The following is a 23,810-nucleotide window of genomic DNA, read 5'->3' as shown; positions in this document are numbered from 1 at the left end:
AAATTCTTAATCTTTTACAAAAATTTCTAAACCTGAGTAGTGTTGTTTTAACATCAAAGTGTACCTGTTTAGTACCTACACACATCTTCAGAGTCGATAGAGTTAAACTACTCTCTCCAAGTCAAAGGAAACAGCTGTTGAGTTGCTGAGGTATGTTCACCCCCAAAATAACTATCATGCGAGTAAAGATTCAGTCGGCTCAGCACTTAGCAGTTCTTAATTCTGCTTTGTTTGGATGTTTTACTTTATTTTTGTCTTTATTTAGCAGTCGAATGACCAAACTTTGAAACTTTAAGAGGTTTTTAATAGAATAAATTCTTTTGCAGTTAACATTACACGATTCTTCATTTTACATCGAAAAGAAATTGTTTCTGTCCCTCGTTAACCAACTACTATTCACACCACCACTATACTCAACACAGAACTTGATATATATACATCGGTTCAAGTTACCACACCACATTTACATAGCTAGATAAAATTATTTCAAAATAAACTCTAGAGTATTAGAATTAGTAACAGAAAGATTAGGTGTGGTAAAAGGATAAGATGTTGGAGCTACGCTCCCTCTCAGTCTGATCAGTAATTTCGGTCATTTATTCTTAAGATTTTTTAGAATATTGTCAACAGTTTGTGCTGCTGCTAAAGTACGCAATCGAACGACACTTCTTGTTGTAGCTTAGTATATTTCCAGCTTATCACACTCATATGAAACTCTGGTAAATTCTTACGAAGATACTTACCTTCAATTTCGAAATATACTCTCTGTTTAGCTACGAAGGAAAAATTTGGTTCCTAGGTGGTTAAGAAAACCAAACGTACTACTTGAACGAATTCCTGAGGATTAATATTGGAAAAAAAGTGCATGCAAAAATATTCCAACTCGAAAAGTTAATTGATCCCAGAGAAAAAGTGACATCACCGGGGTATGTGTACAATTAACCTAGAGTTGTGACTTTATCTTATAAATTAACGGAATAATTATTTGTTTAAATTTTGCAGAAAAATAGTTTATTTTAAAAGTGCCTGAAATTTGCCCTCATTCATAGTTAGTAATAGTTAATTTTTCTTGTTATTACCATCTTAGTGAGTTTCTGTTTCTTATTCAAACTTGAATACTTTATCGTTCAAATCTATTTCAGGTTTGTGTATCAACGGACTAAATCCTATACTGCAAAGCTTAAATATTATTTGCATATCAGTCAGGCTAAAGTTAGTGCTCAGATCATTATAACGTTTCAACGAATCAGCACAATAAATATTCAAATGCCTTCAGACCTCTCTGGTTATGTTTGTGTGGTTACAGGAGCTAGTCGCGGTGTTGGCCAAGGTATAGCTATCGGCCTTGGTAAAGCAGGGGCTACCGTTTACCTTACTGGAAGAACTCTTTCAGCAGAAAATGGTAAGGGAGGAGTTAGTCTTCGTGATACTGCCCATATTATTAATGCATCAGGCGGAGTAAGTTTCGAAAAATAGTGTTTCTATTCAAGTTTCGCAGTCGTTTTGACATTTTTCATATAACTTTTGCCGTCAAGGATTCTTACAGTTAATTTATCAGTGCGCAATGAAAGTCAACTAACCATTACCGTTGGAATTATAAGGAAAACATCTCACACTGTTAAAGCAGCTTTTCAGTGGGATGAAACAGCCGTCCAGTGGCATCTGGTCTCCAAAATTATCCTAATGAATGTCAATTCCTGACAAATATTACTGGATTAAACTAATCACAACATTTATTGTCACCAATAAGTAGCACGTTTGGGAACGAATAAAAATCAGTAAATGAAAGATATAGTGGAAGTATGAGATTCAGGAAATGATTATCAATGAGTACATATGTACTATCATAACTGAATTTCGTGCCATATCACTCAAAGTTTCCAATTGTAGATTATAATCATCTCTTAAATAACGAACAAGTAGTCTGTATGTTCCTACACGTTTCATTTCATTATCTAGTAATTCAATGAACTGGTCGTTTAGTCTATACTTATTTTTCAAACTACTCGTATGCTATCCACCATAAGGCGTCAAGTTAAATGCTGTTTGAAAATCAATAAGTTAATATTACCTAACCGTATACAACACACCAGAAGAATTTCGTCATTCAAAGCGTCTATAAAAAGTTATTTAAGTGTTAACTCATTTTTAATATGGATTATTGTTATAAAATAGAATCCTGTTTCTTTATCCGTTAAAGATTTGCCAATGAAAATTAAAAATATTTTATATAAGAGCACATCAGTTAGCTGCTCTGATTTCTAATCATTATTCATAAAAAATGTATCCTCCAAGAGTGTCGAATATTTCACCACATGGTTACAAATTAAAATGTTTTGTGTGACTTAGGAATGAATATACTAAGTTCAATATACTCCCACATGATTTTTAGATGATATAAAAGATTTGTAGCTCATGTTAATGATTTTGGTGAAGTTTCATTTTCTGAGTAGGATGTTTTGGTCATGGAGCTTTCATTGTTATTCTGAGCAACATCATCAACACAAACTTCAGGTAGAAGTTAAGTATTCGACTTTCTACATTTATGACTAAAAGCGTGCCCCTTCGATCTCGATCTTGATGGGTTGGTGTTGACGTCTAACCTGTCATTATCAACCTCTTTATTTTGATTGTATCTCCCTCTGACCTGATTCTTGGTTCTACATTTGTCTATGATTTTTCTGACTGGTTGATAACTCGAATCAATTTTAATATGTTGTTGGTAGAACTGAGTGTCAAGCTTCTAAAAATTCTCTAGTGTTTCTAGTATTCTCTCTATCCAAGATTTCAACAATCTCCCAGTCAAATATGTTTCCGAAATTGTCTATTTACATTTATATAACCAAAGATATTGCGATTGACCGCTATTTAATGTTAATACGATCGGAAATAAAGTGGGTGTGCTCTTTTCCTGATATAGTTTATTGCAATTGGAAAAGTTTATTTCGTAGGTTATGTTCGGTTTTTCTTTTGTTGTTTCATCCCTCGTTTCGCACAAGATCCATCGAAGTGATTTTATTGGTTTATCTATCACACCTAGCTCAAACGGCTTCAATAATCTCGTTACTATTTCTCATATTTCACCAAAAAAATAAAGAGAATTCAGCCAAGATTTTCTATTGAATGAAATCATTTACTGAAGCTGTACATTCGTATAATCGTACGGCAAATGTATGTCTATAGAAGTATAGAAAAGATTGCATCATAAAGTGATTGAATACTCTTAATATCAAATGAGGTCGCGTAATAATCAGAGGATCAGAGAAGAATAAGAGGTTTAAAACAATTGGCGGCTCAGCATTACGAAAGTTAATTGTTCGCTTAACAGATATGAAGAAAAAAAGAAAAACATATAGGTCAATTACTCTAGTATAACATTATAGATTATTCGGCTACAAGCATTATTACTTGGTCCTAAATTCTGTAGTACGTCGACTAATACTAATGAATGCAACGCTAAAATCCTGTATGAAAGCCTCATTCGTCAGACAGGTGACCTTACCCCCGTATCTAATAAGGGTTATGAACATTTCGGAAAAACTTTTGTAGATTGCTGTAATCAATATTTAAATACAATACCTACAACTAAATGGCTACTCACAAAAGAACATAAATCTCAATTATTCGATCTTCTGAGAAATCAGGATTTAGTGCTGTGTCGCTCAGATAGGGGTGCAGGAATCATCCTTATGGATCGTCATGACTATGTCACCAATCTATCCTCAATATTATCTGATGCTGTCAGACGCTCTAAAGAAACCTTTCAAAAAGATGCGACCGAGAAAATGGAACAGATGTCAACTAAATCCTAAAGAAGATGAGTTTATTATCAATTGTGACTTCTATGAACATCTTAAACCATCAGGTTCAAGTATACTGAGTCTATACGGACTCCCGAAAGTTCATAAGAAGAATGTTCCCCTACGTCCTACACTTGATATGAACAACTCTCCGTACCATTTGATTGCTAAATGGTTAGATGAAATTTTACAACCCATCAGGAATCACGTCAGTAGATTCAACTCTATTCATTTGACTTTGTCGACTCAATTAGAAATATCAATATAAATAATTTAATTGGATATAACTTTTTTCTTTACAAATGTTCCACTCACAGAAACTACATTTTTTATGTGACTATATTAAAAATAACCTTGATATTTGTATCCCAAAATATCTGAATGAGCTACTTCTATGATGTACTCTCAGTGTGCAATTCAGAATTAATAATGATTTCTATAGACAAACCGAGGGAGTTGCAATGGGCTCACCACTAGGCCCCTGTTGGCTGATTGTTTCATGGCCAAGCTAAAAAATACTGTATTTTGATCAATAATTGGAAGATTTCACCTATATAAGAGATAATATGGATGATACTTTCATTATTTGTGAAGAGTATATGGACATCAATGAAATTTTGAATCGATTCAATAATTGTCATATACAATTCAATTCACATTGGAAGCTGAGGGCAATAGGGAATTTCATTTTCTCGATGTCTCGTCGAAAAGGTCAGACAGTTTTTTACGGAGATCTATAAAAAATAGAAAACCTACCTGGAATGGTCAGTATACGAATTTCTGTAGCTGGGTCCCATTGAGTAGAAAGATAAACTTAATGCACTCTTTATCGTCAAGGATCAGGCGAATATTTTCTAGTGACGAACTACTTCAACTTCGACAGCTACTCATCAGAAATGGTTATCCATCTAGATTCATCAATAGGAAATTAACATATCTTGAAAAAGCACCAACAGTTCAAAAGAAAAGTTTGTATGAATATCGAATGTAAAGAAGATACGGCTATCTAACTCTTGAAAAAATGGTTTTCAAAATCCCTCAATAAAACCTTTTTCAGCTACGCTCCGTATTGTCTTCTCAGGGCGATCTACCATTCATGGATAAGCTAAGGTTAAATTTACTCTTTGGACCACGTCGATGTTCATCTAAAAATTTACTTGCTACTGTGCTACAGGTTACATTAGTCGCACAAAGCGATCACTTTCCAAACACATCTCAGAACATTATCCGGAGTGGCTTTTAAAAGGAGAATGCGAGACAGTCACCACTTCGACGCGGGTCAGAATTATGAAACATAACCGAGCAGTTACCAGTTCAATACACGAGCATCTAATCAACTCTGCACACGTCGCCCCGAAGGAAACTTCCTTTGAACTAATCTACACAACCAATCGAATTGGATTGAAGGGAGGTCGATTGAAAAACTTATGCACTGCTGAGGCGTTGGCGATCCACCAAATCAAGCCCAAACTGTACGTGCAAAAGCGATACACTCAACTTCTTATCCTTCTTTGGCCCTGATTTTCTCTTCATTCTTTATTATTGTTTTGTAATTTAAAACCGTAATGAGTCATTATTATTCTTTAACAATTTTTCATGATTATTATTCGGTTGTTATTATGTTTCACTATTATTATGTTTTTCATTTTTCTGCATATCTGTCAAGTGAACAGTTATCTTTCTGATCCGCTGAGGAGTCCCATAATAGGACGAAACGGCCGTCCAGTGCTTACAGGTTTTCCATGGTGGTCTGACTTCAATTGACTCACGCTTTAAACTATGATCCGTTAATTATTTCCACACTCTTATTCTTTTCTAAACCCCAGACTATTACGTAACCTATTTTGATAATTGGAGTCTCGAATCACTCTATGATGCAATCTTTTCTATCTTTCTATAGACATATATTTGCTGTACAACTATACGAATGTACAGCTTCAGTGAATGATTTCATCTAAAAGAAAGTCTTCGTTGAATTTTCTCTATTCTTATTCTAATATTCCCTTTATATAGTGTAGGTTGATCCATTTTTGGTTTCGTCTCGCTGTTAAGTTGGATTGGTATGTTTGTCTAAGTGGATAATTGGCCTTATGCAATATCGTGCTCTGTATACCATCATCTTACCTATTGTTTAGCCCTGGAGTGGGATGTGAGGAAAGGCACAGAATATGTCTGAGTTTTCTCAGTCCATCAGTAGTAAAACATCGAAATAAATATTAGGATAAAACAGGCAAGTTAATTAGGAAATACACAACGATAGTTAGAATGAGAAAAGGTTAGAGAAGTGTTGTTAGTATGGTCAGATGAACACAGTATTAGTTTGTATAAAAATTCACTGCTGGATTGAACTGTTGAGAGACACTTAGACTTCTTTGTTGAGATGCATTAGATAGTCTCAGTCTATGGTTAGGAAACTGTAGACAATACATTACCCAACTGGTCATAATAGCATTTCATTTACTGATCTTGTTTTTTATTCTATTGTTAATCTTTTCAGACTATCGTTTTATATTCGTTTTCTTTTTTCATTTAATTGCTTTCCTCTTGTTATGTTAATACAAAGTAGAGCAATTAAAACCGACACATCTCTGTAACAGATACTACTTCCTATGTTGGCAGTTATTTGTTTCCCTATTTTGTTTCATTCTTTCTGATTAATAATAATGTTGAAAGCATAAGTCAATTGAAGCTAGATCACCAAGGAAAACCTGGAAGCACTGGACGGCCGTTTCGTCCTATTGTGGAACTCCTCAGCAGTGCGCATCCACGATCTCGCCTCTCGAGATTCGAACCCAGGACCTACCAGTCTCACGCCAGAGCACTTAACCGGTAGGTCTAGCTTCAATTGACTCATGCTTTCAACTATGAAAATACTGAAATCTCCACAAAACCCCTTCTGATAATAATAATAATAATGTGCCATATCAGTGTACTTCAGCTTTTTCTGAAAAAAAGTATCTTAATGGTATTTATATTGTTTTGTGATATGTACAACATTTTGTAATATTTTTTCTTTACCAGAGTGAACATGAACTCTGAGATGCGGGCACATCCGGCTGACGAGTCCCAAATAGGGCGAAACGCGCGTCCTGGATTCCACTACTAGCCACTATCCATCTTTGCTTACCATGCTTGTGAAATTAGGCTATATCGAGGCAATACGCACATATGCTAATTAGAGACTGACCGGTTGCAGTCCTAAAACATCAATGGGAAGATTCAAACAAACAATACTAAGTGAATTTTTTTTTACTAAATAATGTTATTACAAGTAAGAGATTTAATTTTTTACTTATTTTCATTTCCTTATTTTATAGAAAGCTATTTCTGTTGCTGTGGATCATTCTGATGATACACAAGTTGCAGGACTATTTTCCCGTATACATAAAGAACAATATGGTCGTTTAGATATATTTGTAAATTGTGCATTTAGTGCAACTGATTATTTATTGGATAATAATAATTCACCATATTGGGAGTCTAAACTTCGTCCAAATGAAGAATGGGATCTAATTAATCGAGTTGGACTTCGTAATGCATATATATGTAATGTATTAGCTACACGTATGATGATGAAATGTCGTGAAGAGTCAATGGATTTAACAAAGAATAATGAAAATGCATGTAATCATTCCAATAGTAGTATAACAACTCCACTTGTTCATAATAAACCATTACCTACAGGATTAATTGTGAATATTTCTAGTTTCGGTGGAATTACAAGGATATTTAATGTGGCATTTTGTGCAGGTAACCAACAATAGACTGTTATTAGTTTGTCCATAATTTATACAGTATATTGGTTGAAGTAGGTCTTTGCATTAAAAATAATGTAATATCCCAGTGATCAGAAAAAAATAGATTTTCTGGCGTTTCGTAACTCAGTGTAAGCCACTTCTTCAGAGAATAAATTGTCTTAAAAATCATTTTATAAAGTGTGCAAATATTTCACAGTTTTTGATCGTTGACTGTAATGATCATAAGGTTATGGACGTTAAATTTTTGTACTGGTTCATACCCACCAACATGAAATATTTATAAAATTGAGGGTGCGTATTCTATTTCATGCCGCTCAGTGCGACCGCATTCGATCTATTTAGTAAATTCTGCTGTTATCGTATTATTAAACTCTAAATTTTTATTCGTTCTTTTTCTTCACTCTCTTATCATCGCAGATACTGAAAACTTAGAATAAATTCAACTTTTGTTTTTCTAGTGCATTGTTTATTCATCTGAATTGGTTTTCGATATCACATAAGTCTATCTTTATGTCTATTGTTAGCATAGGGAAAAACATTCATTATTTTCACTTATTTACATCAATGGTGATAATAAAAAAATAGTACAAAGCCATTAACCTCCTCCGATCGGTTGAAGTTAGGCATTAACACCGTCGGGTGCTGACTCAGTGGTCTAGAGGTTAGGCATTCGCGCGCGGAATCATAGGTCCTGGGTCCGATTCCTGCATGCGTCATCGTGGATGCGCACTGCTGAAGGATCCATGTTCAGTTGACATAGTAATGTGTGTATGTGTGAGCAACTCAGTTCATTAGAAAAATCTGAATAAAAATTAAATTGAATTGGATACCAACATTTTAGATGTACATATTTCTAAATTCATTTAGTATTGTTTGTTTTGAATCTTCCCATCGATGTGTTAGGACTGCAACTGGTCAGTCTCTATCAGGACTCGGTGGCTGAGTGGATAACGCGATAGCGTTTGAAGCGAAAGGTACTGGGTTCGAGTCCCAGAATGAACATCAACTCTGATATGCAGGTATATCCGGCTGACGAGTCCCAAATAGGACGAAATGCGCGTCCTGGATTCCACTGCTAGCCACTATCCATCTTTGCTTACCGTACATATTCCTACTTTAAAATTTCATCTCATATTACTACTTGTGTTGTTTCTTTTGACCGGTTAATCACCACGTGATATGATTGCTAATCAGAATACGACGGATACAATCTTAGCACTGTGCCAAACCAATGACGCGTTGACTGGTACGAGAAGCTTACAGTCCTTATTGGTCGTTTTCGTCTAGCCCTGCCTGTTCAGTCCGAAGAATACCAATATCAGCTCCCACTGTATGAATCATATATGACAGGCATACGTGGTTTATATACAAGCAGACCAGATTAGAGCTTATGATAAAAGGAATATAAATATATATAATCTAGTTACTTAACAATTATACAATTAGAATATATATAGGAAATACAAACCATTCAAGGTAATCTTTGATTTGTGGCTGATTAAGTTTTGCTGAAAAACAACGTTGGTCTTTCATATGTCTTGTCCTAAGTTTTAAATGTGACACAGATAAATAATACAATGTTTTTATGTCATGATTCTACGGTTTTTTTAACAATACATAAAATTTAATAGCTTTAGGTCAATAATATAATATTAGAAGGGGTTTTGATGGATATCATGGTAATTTTAATAGTTGAGGTCATGAGTCAATTGAAGCTAGAGCCGGATCGTGAATGCGCACTGCTGAGTCCCACTGCTGAGGAGTCCCACAATAGGACGAAACAGCCGTCCAATGCTTCCATGTTTTCCATGGTGGTCTAGCTTCAATTGACTCTTGATCTCAACTATTAAAATAATATAATAGTTTATTTGAAAGGGTTTTGTTGAGATTAGCATTAATTCACAGATTGTATTCTTCAGAAATTGATAATCGTCGCGCTTTGTAGCAAATTTATTGAAACTGAAGTTGTGACATTGGAGGTCGACCAAGTGATCCTTGTCGTTATTCACTTACCAGGAGACCTTTATGAGTTGGGTTAGATGCCCAGTAGGGTTGTCATTTTGCAGTATTTGGTTGTACACTAGGACGAGATAGCTGTCCAGTGCTACATTAGTTCTTAGTGGTATCACAGCTCATTTAAATCTGTAACGAATACTACCTACAATTCAAACCAATCTTTGCACAACCTCTTTAACTAAATTCTTAAGATTTATATCAATTATATTAATTATTCATCATTTATCTGTTACGAAAATATTCATGTTCTATTCTATATTAATCAAGGCAAATCATCTTTGGATCGAATTAGTCAAGAAATGGCACGTGATTTGAAACAACGTAATGCAAATATTAGTGTTGTCAGTATTATACCTGGACTTATACAAACAGAATCAGTTGTTTCAGCCTATGAAAGTGGTAATCCATTAAAACTGTTTGGATATGATGCCAGTTTAAGAATGGGTAAATTTTGTATTATGAATTATTTTCAAGCTTCTTATTGAATGCATTTAGAAATTATTTGAACGTTAGCTAAATGATTATTCGCTCTGTTTCTGGACTCCACAGCAGTGCTCATCTACAACCTCACACAATATTAAACGTAGAATCCTCAAGTCATGTTAATGTCAGTTTGTGATTTGAACAGCCCACAATTTATACAAAATCGCCTCCTAAAAGCTAACTAACTTGAAAATAAAATATTGCTGATAAGTGGGGTAGTTAGTCATAATCTAGAGGCTGGCACAATACTCATCTATCCGAATTCCCATCCCGTCATATTACAACAGAATCAACCTCATAAATTGAATACCCTAAAGGAATCAATGTGATAGTAGTGACTATGATCGTAAAAAGGATCGAAGATAGAGAAATGAATTTGATGGAATCGGTTCCCTTTATGATTTTGAATAAAACCAAAACTACAATTGAGGCAGAATAGAATAGGGGCGGAGGTAAGACGTTAAGTGACGTCCGAAAACAGAATAGGATCGTCTAGTGATAATAGACAAAATTTAAAGAGTGTACATAAGTTTAGTGAAATAAGTGAATAGAAAATCCGACGAATGAATGGATGATTTTGATGTACATAAAAATAAGAATCAGTATGGCTAAGACAACATAACAAATAGACTTGTAAAATAATATAAAGCAATTAATCCATTTTATAAACTTCCATAGAAGAATGAGAAGACGGAGTTGATCTGGAAAACCAACTCATTGTTCTATTGAAATAAAATAATAATAATAACAACACACAAACCTAACGTCTCAATGACGCCAATATTTTCATGATTAAGTTACCTTTCCACAAACTCGCCTCCTCGTTCACAAGGTGTTTAGAACCAATCTGCAAAAAATTAGCTCCTTACAGTCTGAAGGATAGTTTCGCATTTGTACAGAAGCTTGACAGCTAAATGTTTTCGTTAAATTTATGGTATCTCTCGACGTCTCATCTCTCTTCACAATTATCCCTCTGGAAGAAACGGCTGAAATTGTATGTCAATATCCTGAACTCATTCTTTTCCCATTTAATTAGTTCAAACAGTTCATGTCCATGTATACCAAAATTACATACTACCAGTTCAGTAGTATGTTGTACCACATAATTGATAGAGTCTCCACGGGTAGCCTCCTGGATACGATTCCGGCTGATATATTTATGAGGAACCTGGAAGATTTGAAGCTTAAGCGCTCAGTCGAAAAAACTGCACTTTATTGTCTATATATTGATGGCATTTCTTGTTTTCAACAGTCATAAGGATTCTATGTGCTTACTCAACCTGTTTAACAAAGTAAAAAATGATAACGATTTTACTATGGAACATAAAGTACAAGACGAATTCCACTACATAGATATTGGAACCAAACGAACTTCAGACGGCACACTACAAATACACATTTATTATAAAAATTAATGTAATGGAGTTCATCTAAATTACTAAAGTTTCTGTCCAATCGGTTACAAAAACGGGATAGTACAAACCCTTTTTTGACTGTACCCGTAAACTTTACTCACAAGGAAACTTGCATGAAGAACTTGGTTTCATTACAACCTGTCTAAGTGAAAATGTATATCTATATTCCGTATCTATTTTCAAGTGATTTGAATCCTATGAAAACTCTTCTTAATTTCTATAATTAGCACCACATCATCCTATTCTGTTTTCGAACTTCACTTATTGTCTCATCTCCATTTTGGCTAAAGCCAAAATGATTTGAAAAGAAATAAACTTATGGGAGAATGTGAGAGAAACATTGCTATGTATGATCCAGTGAAAGGTGAAAAGATTTGTCTGATCGACTGCTAACAGTTTGGAGTTATCCCGCATGAAGTTCTCGATCCATTGTTTATGAATATCGCTCACACTCTAGTAAGGTACTCTGCACCCACCGATAAACCTTAGTTTAACAGTCATTGACTTTGTGAACTGATGACGCTATGTTATTTTAGACACCCTCAGTTTTCTTAAAACCTAATCTTGTACCTTGCTTCCATTGTGCATTGAAGTAGATGGTGGTTCGGACAACTTTGCAAGTTTCCAGATCACATCAGTTAATGAAGATTTGAAGCGCCATCAGTCCTAAAGTATAACAGACTTTTTTGGCAATAGACTTTCTAGCCATTACACTTATCTGACTAATAAGTAGGATGTACCAACTAAAGTCAATATAACAACTGGGAATTGGATTTCGATAGTTCCATGAATAGATACATCTTAGATTCGTTTAATTGCAATTATTTTGCTTATAGATAATATTGAATATCCTTTATACAACTAGCTTTCATTTAAGTTGATAGTTTTCTGCACAAATTTGTGCATATTTTTCTGAACAAAATTATCATTACTGATATGAATGTAGGGTCAATGTGACCATCAACTGTTGAAATATCCAATAATTTGTTGATAATTATTGATTGATCTTATGATAACTACAGTTTGGCAATATGGGATTGCACAACTAAATAAATGGCGATTAGCTTGGTTCTTATTTTAATTTTTCAGTCATTTAAGCACCAAAATTGAATTACGTAAAATATACTTTCGTCATCGAATCTTTTTCATTTATTGAATAAATGTAAGGAATTTGGGTTACTTTTCAATGGGAATAGGTCATTAATGACATATCTGATTCCTGTAGTGATATATAACATGAATGTGAATTCATTAGAAATCATTTGATGTCTCTTAGTGATAGGTTTAGGACTTCTCTTTCTTAACCAACCATTTAGAAGAGAATGGTTTCTTCAGTAATTAATCAACTGTGTAAACCAAAATGGATTACGATAGATCTGAATCAATTACCCTTGAATATTCAATAACACACTTCATTCTATCTAAACATATAAATTATGCCCCATAGAAAGAATGGATTTAACTGTCTATAATTTGGACTTGAATACTGCTACTCCAATTGACATTGAGATCTCTATCACTAAATATAGCTGTAATTTATTAGCTTGGACACTCAACTGTCAAGCAATTGAATATCGATACAAACCATGTTAATGTTTATAAATCTAAGTAATATATCCTTGTTACGTCCTTGATCTGTCTACCCAATAATATACAGAAGATAGCTTGTATCGATCTAGGTTAAGGTTAACTAGTTTAACCTCGAGGTTAGAAATGCGTGAGTCTGAATTGAAACTAACGGCCTTGGATAGAGACGAAAAACATTCTACTACCTGATTGGTTGACAAGCGAGAGAGGAGATAAGTCAACTTTAACACTACTCGTTTTAATCTTGATTCCCAACTCAGATTAGTGTAAAAAGATACATGAATAAGTAGATGACTAACACAACCACATCGCACAAACAATTAGGAAAGTACAATTATGTCCAAATTGGGCATTATAGTAGAAAAATACGGTACAAAAGTTACATTTAAATTACAATAGCTTTGGAACAGAAAAGGATATATCAGTGAATAATAAGTCCACCGAAAGCTTTTGGTTTAAAGAATATTTTAAGGATACAACTAAATGTTATTATTTTACAAACTTTGAATAAAGTAAAATAACGTCCCCGAAAATAGCTTCCGTTTTCTGTCATGGCTTCTTTGTTTCTCTATTGACATCAATCCTACAAATCCATAAACTTTCAGTTAATTGTTAGATAGTAGCACCGAAAGAACTCCAGCTAGAAAGGTAACAATATTTAAGATGTCTCATTTACCAAGTACAGATTTATATGTTTGGGTTCTAGTCACAGTTTAATTGTGATGGCTTGTGGTGCTACCTGGTTGCGCAAATCGAAGCAGTTAGAGCCTGATTTGAAATTATGATGAAGTGTTTGAAAGTTAAACATTAACTACTGAGCTTTTACTTCGCCAATAGTCAAATAACTGTATTCCTATCATAAGCTATGTAAATTGATTATACGAATTATATGAATACTCTAATTGGCAAACTCAGAAAGAGGTAGAATTCATGAAAACAGTCACTGGTTATGAATGTAAACTTGTTCTTTAGTCTTCTCAATTTACTGAAAGTTCTCTTAGTCGGAAAAACTTAAGTAATGTTAGAAAGAATTCTTCACATTATATTCAAATTCCTTTCCTGACTGTCTATTTCAGTCTTTCTTTCTTCACCATTATTAGCTTACTAAAAATTCTAGCTTGACCATTTTCTAGCTGTTTAGATATTATTATAAAGTTTCAACTGACTAACTATATTTGCTGACTCAAATTTGTTCATATTGATAAGTCTTGCTGATTGAACGCTATATTTGGATCCTAAGCTATTCTTGTAAACCCCAAGCGAAATATACACAGCGACTTGAACACGAGAGAAAAGGTGCAAAATATACGAGAAGCACTTTACTCCAGAGGTCCATTTATGTACGGAAAATATAGGGTTTTTATAGTATTTTAAAAGTCCTTTGTTTTTTTTCTGAAAATTCTAGAATACCACTAAACATAGTAGCAGTTTAGTAATCAGCCAATCAGAACCTCTACATGTGACTTTTCACTTTCATGATATTTCTAGCAAAACTTCTAGTCAAACGCTGATCGAATAAAATGCTTCACAATGTTTCCTGAGCTCGTCATGTCTATTACAAGAAATTTTCAGGATCATCCCAACACATATCCTACCATAAAAACTGCTTAATACATCATGAAGTTATTTATTATAAAACTCAATCGGAACCTCCATGTCGATCGGTGTATTTTCTTATTTGTCTGTCCTATAGACAAGAAAGAGGCAAATGCAATAGAATTGTAGCATCAACTATATGTAAAATGTTACAAGATGTGCCATACGAATGAAGATATATGTTATATCTCGATCTTAGATTCTTAGTCTGTCGCGTAATACTTGAGCACTCGAACGCTAGAACCCTGCCAAGTCACAAATCAGAAGACAAGTAAAAGAAATGTTATTCCAAACAGTGTCAATTATGGTAAAAAACTATCAGGTATTTATAGTTTTTAGTAGAAACGAAATCATCATTCTAGTTATCCAATCCTCACACAGGGAGTTATCAGCATTGTCCAATAGGAAAGCTAGCTACACGTAGTGATTCTGGAATATTCTTCCAAAAGCTGATTGGATGGAGTATGTCCGGCTCCTTCTGGGCTTCTTAGAGCTTCCTCAACTTCGCCTGTGGACCATCCTCACAATATATAGTAGTTAGGGTCTATTGAAAAACTTTTCTTACATAAATATTCACATATTAATTGGGGACAATTTTATACTAGTAGTCAATTAGTTTGTGTTGAATGAAATTACTATATTCATCCAATTAATAATCTATTCCATTTTATTTAGCTATACCAGCCCCTATACTTGGTGATGTCATTGCATGTTTAGCTCAACAATCAAATAATAAAAAATTACTTCAACGTTCTGGTCATTGTTTATTTGCTCCGGATTTAACTGAAGAATTTGGTATAAAATCATTTGATGGTTATAATTTTACAAATTTACGTTCTATTAAAGGATTATTACAATTAATTGGTTGGAAACATTTAGCTATCCTATTTCCAGGATTTATTAAAATACCCTATTGGTTAATAGCTATTGTATCATCGAAATTTTAAAACAAATTGAATGATATTCATCAGACTACTTTTATAATTTATCAGTAGTACCATAAGCTTTTTTGGATGGACCTTTTCAGCTGTGGTTTTTTTCTTCTTTTTCAAAGAATAACTTCTAATCTCTGAATAGAAACACTTTTTCTTTTTTGTTTTTTCAATTCATCATCATCCTCATTTATTATTGTCAACATTATTATTGTTGACTATGATTGTTGTTTTACTAATATTCAGAAGTTTATATCCATTATTCAATTTTTTTCAATATTCAATATTCAATTATGAAGTATCAGTAAAACAATAAAATGGCAGCAATTTTCAAATTTCTTTTTGTTATTCGGTTAAAAAACAAGCAAACAAACAAAGATTCATTTACCTCATTATTGTTTATAATCGTTATCTTTATACTTTATCATTCTTTATAATTTGTCTGTCATTATCTTATTATTTATTTCATATCCTTTATATTATTCTTTGTATTGAATGATCATCAGTCAGTCCGTTAGCTGCTACAACGTAGAACCAGGCACATATATGATCATCATCATCATAGATCTTTTATATTTCGAAACAAATGGTTATTGTCAGTTAACAATAACGTTGTTCATCATAAAAGTGTTTACGCTCGTTACATGTTGTCTTACTTGTATATGTATGACAAGTTCTTTTCTCGTTGCAGTTTATTTTCTATTGTTTGTTTGTTTTATTTCATTATCCTCGTGGTTAAGTTTAAATTATGTAAATTTTCTTTAGTAAAACAACTATTTGCAAAATAAATTGATTCTTCAATTTTTTTTACCTCTGTAGTGGTTATTGATAAGTCTTGCTAATTGAACGCTATACTCTGATCCTAAGCTAGTCTTGTAACCACCAAGCCAGAACTACACAGAGATTTTAACACGAGAGAAAAGGCGCAAAATATACGAGAAGCACTTTACTCCAAAGCTCCATTTATGTCCACAAAATATAGGGTTTTTATAGTGTTTTAGAAGCCTTTGGGTTTTCTTGAAGATTCTGGAATGCTACTAAACATAGTAGCAGTATAGTAATCAGCCAATCAGAACCTCTACATGTGACTTTTCACTTTCATGATATTTCTAGCAAAACTTCTAGTCAAACGCTGATTGGCTAAAACACTTCTTAATGTTTCCTGAGCTCGTCATGTCTATTGCGAGAAATTTTCAGGATTATCTCAACAGTTATATTACGTAATTAGCACAACGGTGTTTTTGTATTAAGTATTTGAATTAGTTTGTGTTGTTTCTGTCATGTTATTAGCTGATGTAATGTCCGACTGTCCTCTGAAGAAAAAAAAACACGTTCCAACATTCATCATTAAACTACTCAGGTTTTTTCTCATCGAAACCTTAACATACAATGTTTTTTCCTGTCTCAGTCAAGGAAAATCGTACCCTAATGGTTGGTTAACGTTTTAATATGCTACCTTCAAAAAATTCTAACTATGTTTACACAAAACCCCCTCGTGATTACACATAATAGTTGTTCACCTAATCAGTCCTTTTTGGTGGCTCATAATAAGTCTTCCAGTAGAAATACTAAACTTTCTTACATTTAACTTATAGCTAATAAAGCGGATTGTCTATGTTTATTCTTGAATAGAGTCTGTAGTAGGAGTAAATATTCGCCTATATTATTGTAAAGATCTCCGCAAAAGATATTTAAGTAAAGAACACTGAATTTAAACAAAGGGATATCAGTTGGTGACTTGTAGCCGGTCTAGCCACATTTAGTATAAGAGATTATTTGTTGCTTGAAAAATTCACCCTATCTTATTCCATACACTGATAACTCGTACCTTCATATCAATAATCTCTCGTTTTGATTTAATGTGACTCTCTATCGAAGAGTTGGAAAATTGAGTAGAGTGCTTTATATGATGTAGAGTCCTCCAATGAAGAATAATAAAAAATTCAACTAAATTTCTATTATAACACAAATCTACTAAGATGAAAGTGTGATATGTTTTCTTCCTATCACTTTGTAACAAAGTAATTGTTTGGTGAACGGTTTATTACAATTGAGGTGCATAGGAAGTTAAGAATTGTGCCAGTAATTTCTAATACGTCATTTCTGTTTAATTTTAGGACCGATGATATCCAAAATGACAACAAAAGCCTGATATTTCAACCATTTATCTCAAAAAGTGTAACATCATAGAAAGAATCCATGTGGGCAATAGCTCACCGACTCCCCTTACTACTAATCCGTCGATTAGACAAGATGGTCACCATTATCCAACCCGATATATCACTCATGTGAAATTTTACTCTACTATTATGTCATTTAAAGTCTATTTGTAAAATACGTGTAGTCTACCGATCATAATTGTAAACTGAATGAATTATATCTGTGTCACTGGAAATTCACACCTTTTCCCCCTATCTAAGAAAAACTGCATAGTGAACGACGCTTACATCTCAGCATTTAATATTTATGTTTCTTAACATACTTGTCAACTGGATGCTGAATTAAGATTACACTGTATTTTAATGCCTAATTAATATCCATTAATAAATCAATCATTATTGACACTAGATAACTCCACCTTTAAGACTTCTTTAGTTTATTATGATTCAATTCATCGTGAAACTGGTTCGTTTAATTAGAGTATTACAATACCACCAAAGATTCAATGTTCAAGTTAAGCCATTTTAGATGTTGATATAATTCGAAGTCCATTTCAATAGGGAAAAGGCACTAAAAATTGAACAGTAATTTTATCTTAGTTGAAGTCATTTAAGTAACGCGCACATACAGATCGCACATGAAATTGAATTCTGGACTCATTTTAAATTATTAATATATATATTAGTTGCTCAATTTCGTGGATTAGGTGAAGTTAGACATTAACACCGTTGGATGCCGGCCCAATGGTCTATCGGTTAAGTGCTCCGGCGCGAGATTGGTAGGTCCTGGGTTCGAATCTCGCGAGGCGGGATAGTGGATGCGCACTGCTGAGGAGTCCCACAACAAGACGAAACGGCCGTCCAATGCTTCCACGTTTTCCATGGTGGTCTAGCTTCAATCGACTCATGATCTCAACTATGTATATATATTTGTGTCAATAAAAGTATCATGTTGGTTTAAATTACCTTTTTACTTATACATATGCGTGAATGAATTTATTTACTTATGTATAAAATGGTATTTAACATCTTACTACTTTCTGAAATCGAGACCTTGAAATTTTTTTGCCTACATCCATTGACATTTCAGTGAACCAACGTTAAACGATGGTAAGTTCTTATTAGTCAATTATAACCATAAACAGATTAAGTGCTTTGTAAGTTCTTCATTTGGATGCTTATAGGGATTTACTATAGTATTTGACAGTATTCTTTCCTAGGTCCGATATATAATAATGAATATACAAATTCTTACTAATTTTAAAGATTTAGTTTATCAGATATGGCTGAGAAATGGACTTCTTCAAATGATGATTCCTATACTTCTATTATTCAATGATATCCATTTGTTGAATCTGCCTGTATTTCGGAGTAACTTTACTTCTTAATGATTACACAAGCCTTAAAGGTTAAATTAATAATTTATTGTGAATGCTTTCTGACGGGCTGATCCAGAAAATTTCTCACAATAGACATGACAAGCTCAGGAAACACACTAAGAAGCATTTTATCCAATTAGCGTTCAGTAGAAGTTTTGCCAGAAACATCACCAAAGTGAAAAGTCACATGTAGAGTTTCTGATTGGCTGATTACTATACTGCTACTATATTTAGTAGTATTCTAGAATTTTCAGGAAAAACCAAGGACTTCTTAAATACTATAAAATCCCTATATTTCCTGGACATAAATGAACCTTTGGAGTAAAGTGTTTCTCGCATATTTTGCACCTTTTCTCTCGTATTCAAGTCGCCGTATAGATTTAGCTTGGAGTTTACGAGACTAGCTGAAGATCAGAGTATAGCGTTCAATTGGCAAGACTTATCACTTTTTGTTTATCAATTAAAAATGACTAGTATAGTTGGGACTATTTTCATTGTTAATTTTCTACAATTCAAATCATCAATTTTACTGAAACAGGTTACCCTTTGTAACAAAATATGAATTTATACCTTCTTTCTCCTAGCAGCTACGAAAAAATTTTATTTTCAAAAATTTATCGATTTTCTATTATTTTCATCTGAAATTTTTAAATGTTTTGGTGATATGGAGAACTTATTATGATTTTCTATTGGGAAACAAGTTAATTTGAACTAAACAAGAGCATTGTTAGTTAGATATAAATTAAAATGGGTAGGTAGTTCAAGGTTATTTTCTCAGTATAGCTATTCACTTAGATTGTTTGAACCAATGGTGTCTTGATATTAAGTTTAGTTATTATCTAGAGATTAGTGATTGTATTCAAAAATGAAGATGGATATTTGGTTGTAGTGGTAACAATGTGGATGAAGACTGGTCCTTATTATTAACAATAAAAATTACTCTAAATCTAGTTCTAGTAGAATGTTTTTCAAGATAGATTGACTGCTACATGAAGGTTTTAAACTAATTTAAAACAATTTGCCAATAAGGTAAATATGCGCTTTACTTAATATGAATGGTGAAATGTATTGCTGGAGTGTCAGAGAATTCAAGTTGAATGTACTATCTATACATTTGGAATTTCTCGTATATGTTAAGTACTCTAATAACTATTTTGAAATATGAATTCATTTAGTATGACTATTAATAAGACTAATTTAGTTGTACCACCGCAGATAATTTCCTCATTGGATAAGTTGGTTAGGGGCGGCTGAACCATTACATGCCCCCGAATACCCTGGTACGGTCGAGAGTGGGGAGAATGAGCTTTCCCTCTTGAAGTGCTCTCACATGGCCACGTGCATACAACCACTGCCTTTTCGTGGCATTACTGTTGTTTACGAAACTGAGAGGACGAAAAGCGAATGTCCGGTGCTTTAACCGGGATGGTGGGTCCGGAGGATCCACCTAGGGGAGTTGGGAAACCCTGATTACAAAACAATGATGTCATGAGATCCAGGATTCTAAAAACAAATGATATATGAACCTATTGTTGGTCACTGCCTTGTGGATTAGACCTTTAGGTCAAAAGCTCCGAGTGTGGCCCCCTAGGGAAATCACCTGCTTCGGTTTGAGCACCCGGACAGTATCGAATGATTTATGTGGCGCGTATCTATTCAGTGCCTCCTTGTACCAATGTTTATGTGTTTAAATAAATAAATAACCAGAACTTGGCATCAGTTCATAAAGTCACTAATTTATGGTCTGGGCCATGTTGGTAGATGCAGACCACTTGGCTCAGAATAGATCACAATGGTGTAATTGCATACACTCTCTGTTTTCCCTTGAACAGTGAGATTAGAATTACTTTGTACCTTTATTTCTACGAACTAATTCTTCCTCCCTGTATCATATCTACATACGAAGTTTATTTTGACTACCATTGAAGTAACTGGTTCTATGAATTTGGTATTCATCTTGTTGTGTTAATGAGGTATAGCAACTCGGACCTATGCATATATGTGCCTAGTTATATGTTGCAGATGTCTGAATCCATATAGAGTCAGGGAAGTGATATATCCATATGTGTTCTAGTCATCTTGATAAGTGAGAAACTATTAGAATTACTAGTTCAATGGCCACACTACTATTTAATACAATGTGAAGCTCAGACTTAGATTCATCACTGAACTGAATATACATTTTGAGACACTAAGGGATATTTACCCAGTTCATTAAATTACACGTCTCAAATCCATAAGTTAACACTTAATTGAGCCAGCATAATGTTCACATGATATTTTAAGAGGAACTCATCTCATTTTTAAGGGGTTTTCTAAACTGAACATTATGAACACTACTGCATTAGAGATTCTTCAAACAACAGCTATCAAGAGATCCATTCGTGAAACACAAAAGAGTGTACTAGTTACTTTTGTAGTCTTCCGGGTGCTGCAAGTACTCAGTCACATTTCGCCTAAAACATTGAGAGTCGGTTTTGAATGTATTTATTAGTCATCCATCTTTATTTACCGTAGTCAAGTTCGTTTCAAAAACAATGTTTACAAAGTCTAGAATTCAAAACGAATCTTAGTTACAGTCCTAAACAGAATAAGAAGTGGAAATGAGGCTTTGCTAGGAAGAAAGTTCATAGACTATATGACAGATTAAATGGTCACGTGACCGATTAACTAGATCCCGTAATTCAGTTATTGGTTGTTCGACTTTGAGTCACACTGTTTGATGACATTATTCAATCTCTTAAACCAGTGTGGTCTGAGTGAGGTTCGAATATACAATCAAGTGATTGAAAACCTCAACTTTAAAATTGACGCTTCAGAGGAACAGTAATAACTAGCTGTTAAACAAGGCTGACAGCGTAAATTTCTGTTTGACAGATGAAACCCAACAATTATTGGTGGAGTTTATCAAAACAGGTCATCTCTACGCTTAACAGACTAATCAACTATATATACGAATAAGTACAACCATTTACTACGAACAACATAATACACGGAAAGGAAAAAACATTGAATCTAGTACAATAACTGTTTCTTTTTTGGTTTTTATCTTACACATTATTAAAGAGCCAATTAAAGGAAAATACAATTTCCAAACGACAAGAAGATTGAATATATTGTTGATTGCTAACTAATTAAAGAACCGGATTTCTAGAAAAAAAATCAATATAAATTAAAAGTATGGAGGTAAGAAGGGATTCTAGAAAATAATAGAACATTTAGTCAGTAGAGACATTTGCATAAGCTCGAAATGCTAATAAATCTGAATCATTTTTCTGTAATTGATGAACAATGAAAGCAGTTCCAGCATTGATGAAAAACACAGATCCTTGATCGTATTCACTGAAATATAAAAAAGTAAATGTATAAGTAAGAATGAATCAATACTTTTAGTATTTGGATAATTGTAGAGTGGTCCACTCAAGATTCAAGTAGATTATTCAGGCGCAAAATCATCTGTTTACCAGAAGTAACTTCACTAATACATGAGAGACAATGGTTAAAATCCTCTGTTGAATATTGAATCTTTAAGGGCTTTATCAGTTTGCTTTAAACTATAGTGCCATCAGATAAGAATTAGTAAATAGTCTGTTAATAAGAGTGTCATTGAATGATGAGAGTGGACATATATTACACATACTCAGCTGGCGATGATCTCGGAACTTTTTCTAAATAGTTTATGACTCAATAGGGATTTAGAACAACATATATAAGCGAACAATATTGTTTTCGATTAGATCCTCATCAGGCTTTACTCTAATATACAGTAATATTTATATGCATATACGAAATTATTAAACCAATCAAGGCAGTTTATGAGTCAATGATAACAGTGGAATAGATTACATAATCAAAATTAATAATAAGTGAAAAGTACAAATTGATAGTGTAATGACAGGTGTACTAGTTGTGATAAGAATAATAAAAAGGCTTGAATCAATGTTACATAGTAGGAAAATAGGTCAATGATTAGAAAAATATAGACACTGAAATAACATTCATAGAAATTATAAGATTACGTAATAAGAAGTGTTCAGATAATTGGAAGCGAATATTAGAAAAATTATAAGTAAATAATTGATAGGGGGGTGAAGAAAAATAAACGAAGAAAGAGTATGGAAAATAAAATTATTTATTAAGGCCAAGGGAGGGATAAGGGTGTTACAAATTTCTTATGAACACAAAGACTTGGGTTGTTGGATCGAATTCCTATAGCTTCTGCTATGTGTAGGAGACGAGATCGAACCCCATAAGGAAAAGTAGTAGGAATACGATAAATAACTTTAAAAGACTGGTTTCTGTCAACTTCATGACCGCTATCAATCAAGTGTGAAAGAATCGAGCTCCGTATCGACTTGACCATACCTTTTCCTAACCACGAAGAGAGGTGTTCACTAACTCTTTGGTTCAATTGTCTGGTAGTGCGCCCAATATAGCTTTCTCCACAGGAGCAGCTGAATTTATAGATACACATAGAAGTGGCATAACCAGGCAACTTATCCTTTAGTTGGGGAATCACCATAGATCGTGTCGAGTAAGAAAGAAAGAGGTCGGCAGCATTAAACGTTCTCTTAACTGCTTTAGTCAGTCTATCCCGTAGTACATCATCAGCTAAATCGCCGTTGAACTGTAGTTTCAGGAAGAGTGGTTTCTTCGCAGCTGTTGATATCTTTACTTTCTTATTT

General features: G+C 33.6%; 2 protein-coding genes across 2 annotated transcripts in view; one reads left to right on the top strand and one right to left on the bottom strand.

The window, feature by feature from the left end:
• Positions 1-1,266: 1,266 nt before the first annotated feature.
• Positions 1,267-15,602, top strand: Smp_171030 (putative short chain dehydrogenase; the record flags this gene model as incomplete). Its single annotated transcript, XM_018792969.1, has 4 exons — positions 1,267-1,458; positions 7,118-7,550; positions 9,842-10,018; positions 15,340-15,602. The coding sequence occupies 4 exons, from the start codon at positions 1,267-1,269 to the stop codon at positions 15,600-15,602; spliced, it is 1,065 nt and encodes a 354-aa protein (XP_018647528.1).
• Positions 15,603-22,142: 6,540 nt separating this feature from the next.
• Positions 22,143-23,810, bottom strand: part of Smp_089590 (putative mannose-6-phosphate isomerase) — a 15,379-nt gene continuing 13,711 nt past the window's right edge. The window contains exon 8 of the mRNA XM_018792968.1: positions 22,143-22,467. Within this exon, the coding sequence (XP_018647527.1) occupies positions 22,344-22,467 (124 nt within the window). The 3' untranslated portion in view covers positions 22,143-22,343. The remainder of the gene's footprint in view (positions 22,468-23,810) is intronic.

This window comes from Schistosoma mansoni, chromosome 1, assembly GCF_000237925.1.
Source record: "Schistosoma mansoni strain Puerto Rico chromosome 1, complete genome".
NCBI classification, from domain to species: domain Eukaryota; kingdom Metazoa; phylum Platyhelminthes; class Trematoda; order Strigeidida; family Schistosomatidae; genus Schistosoma; species Schistosoma mansoni.
Note: the sequence above shows the minus strand (reverse complement) of the source record. Positions and strands in the feature narration are given on the sequence as shown.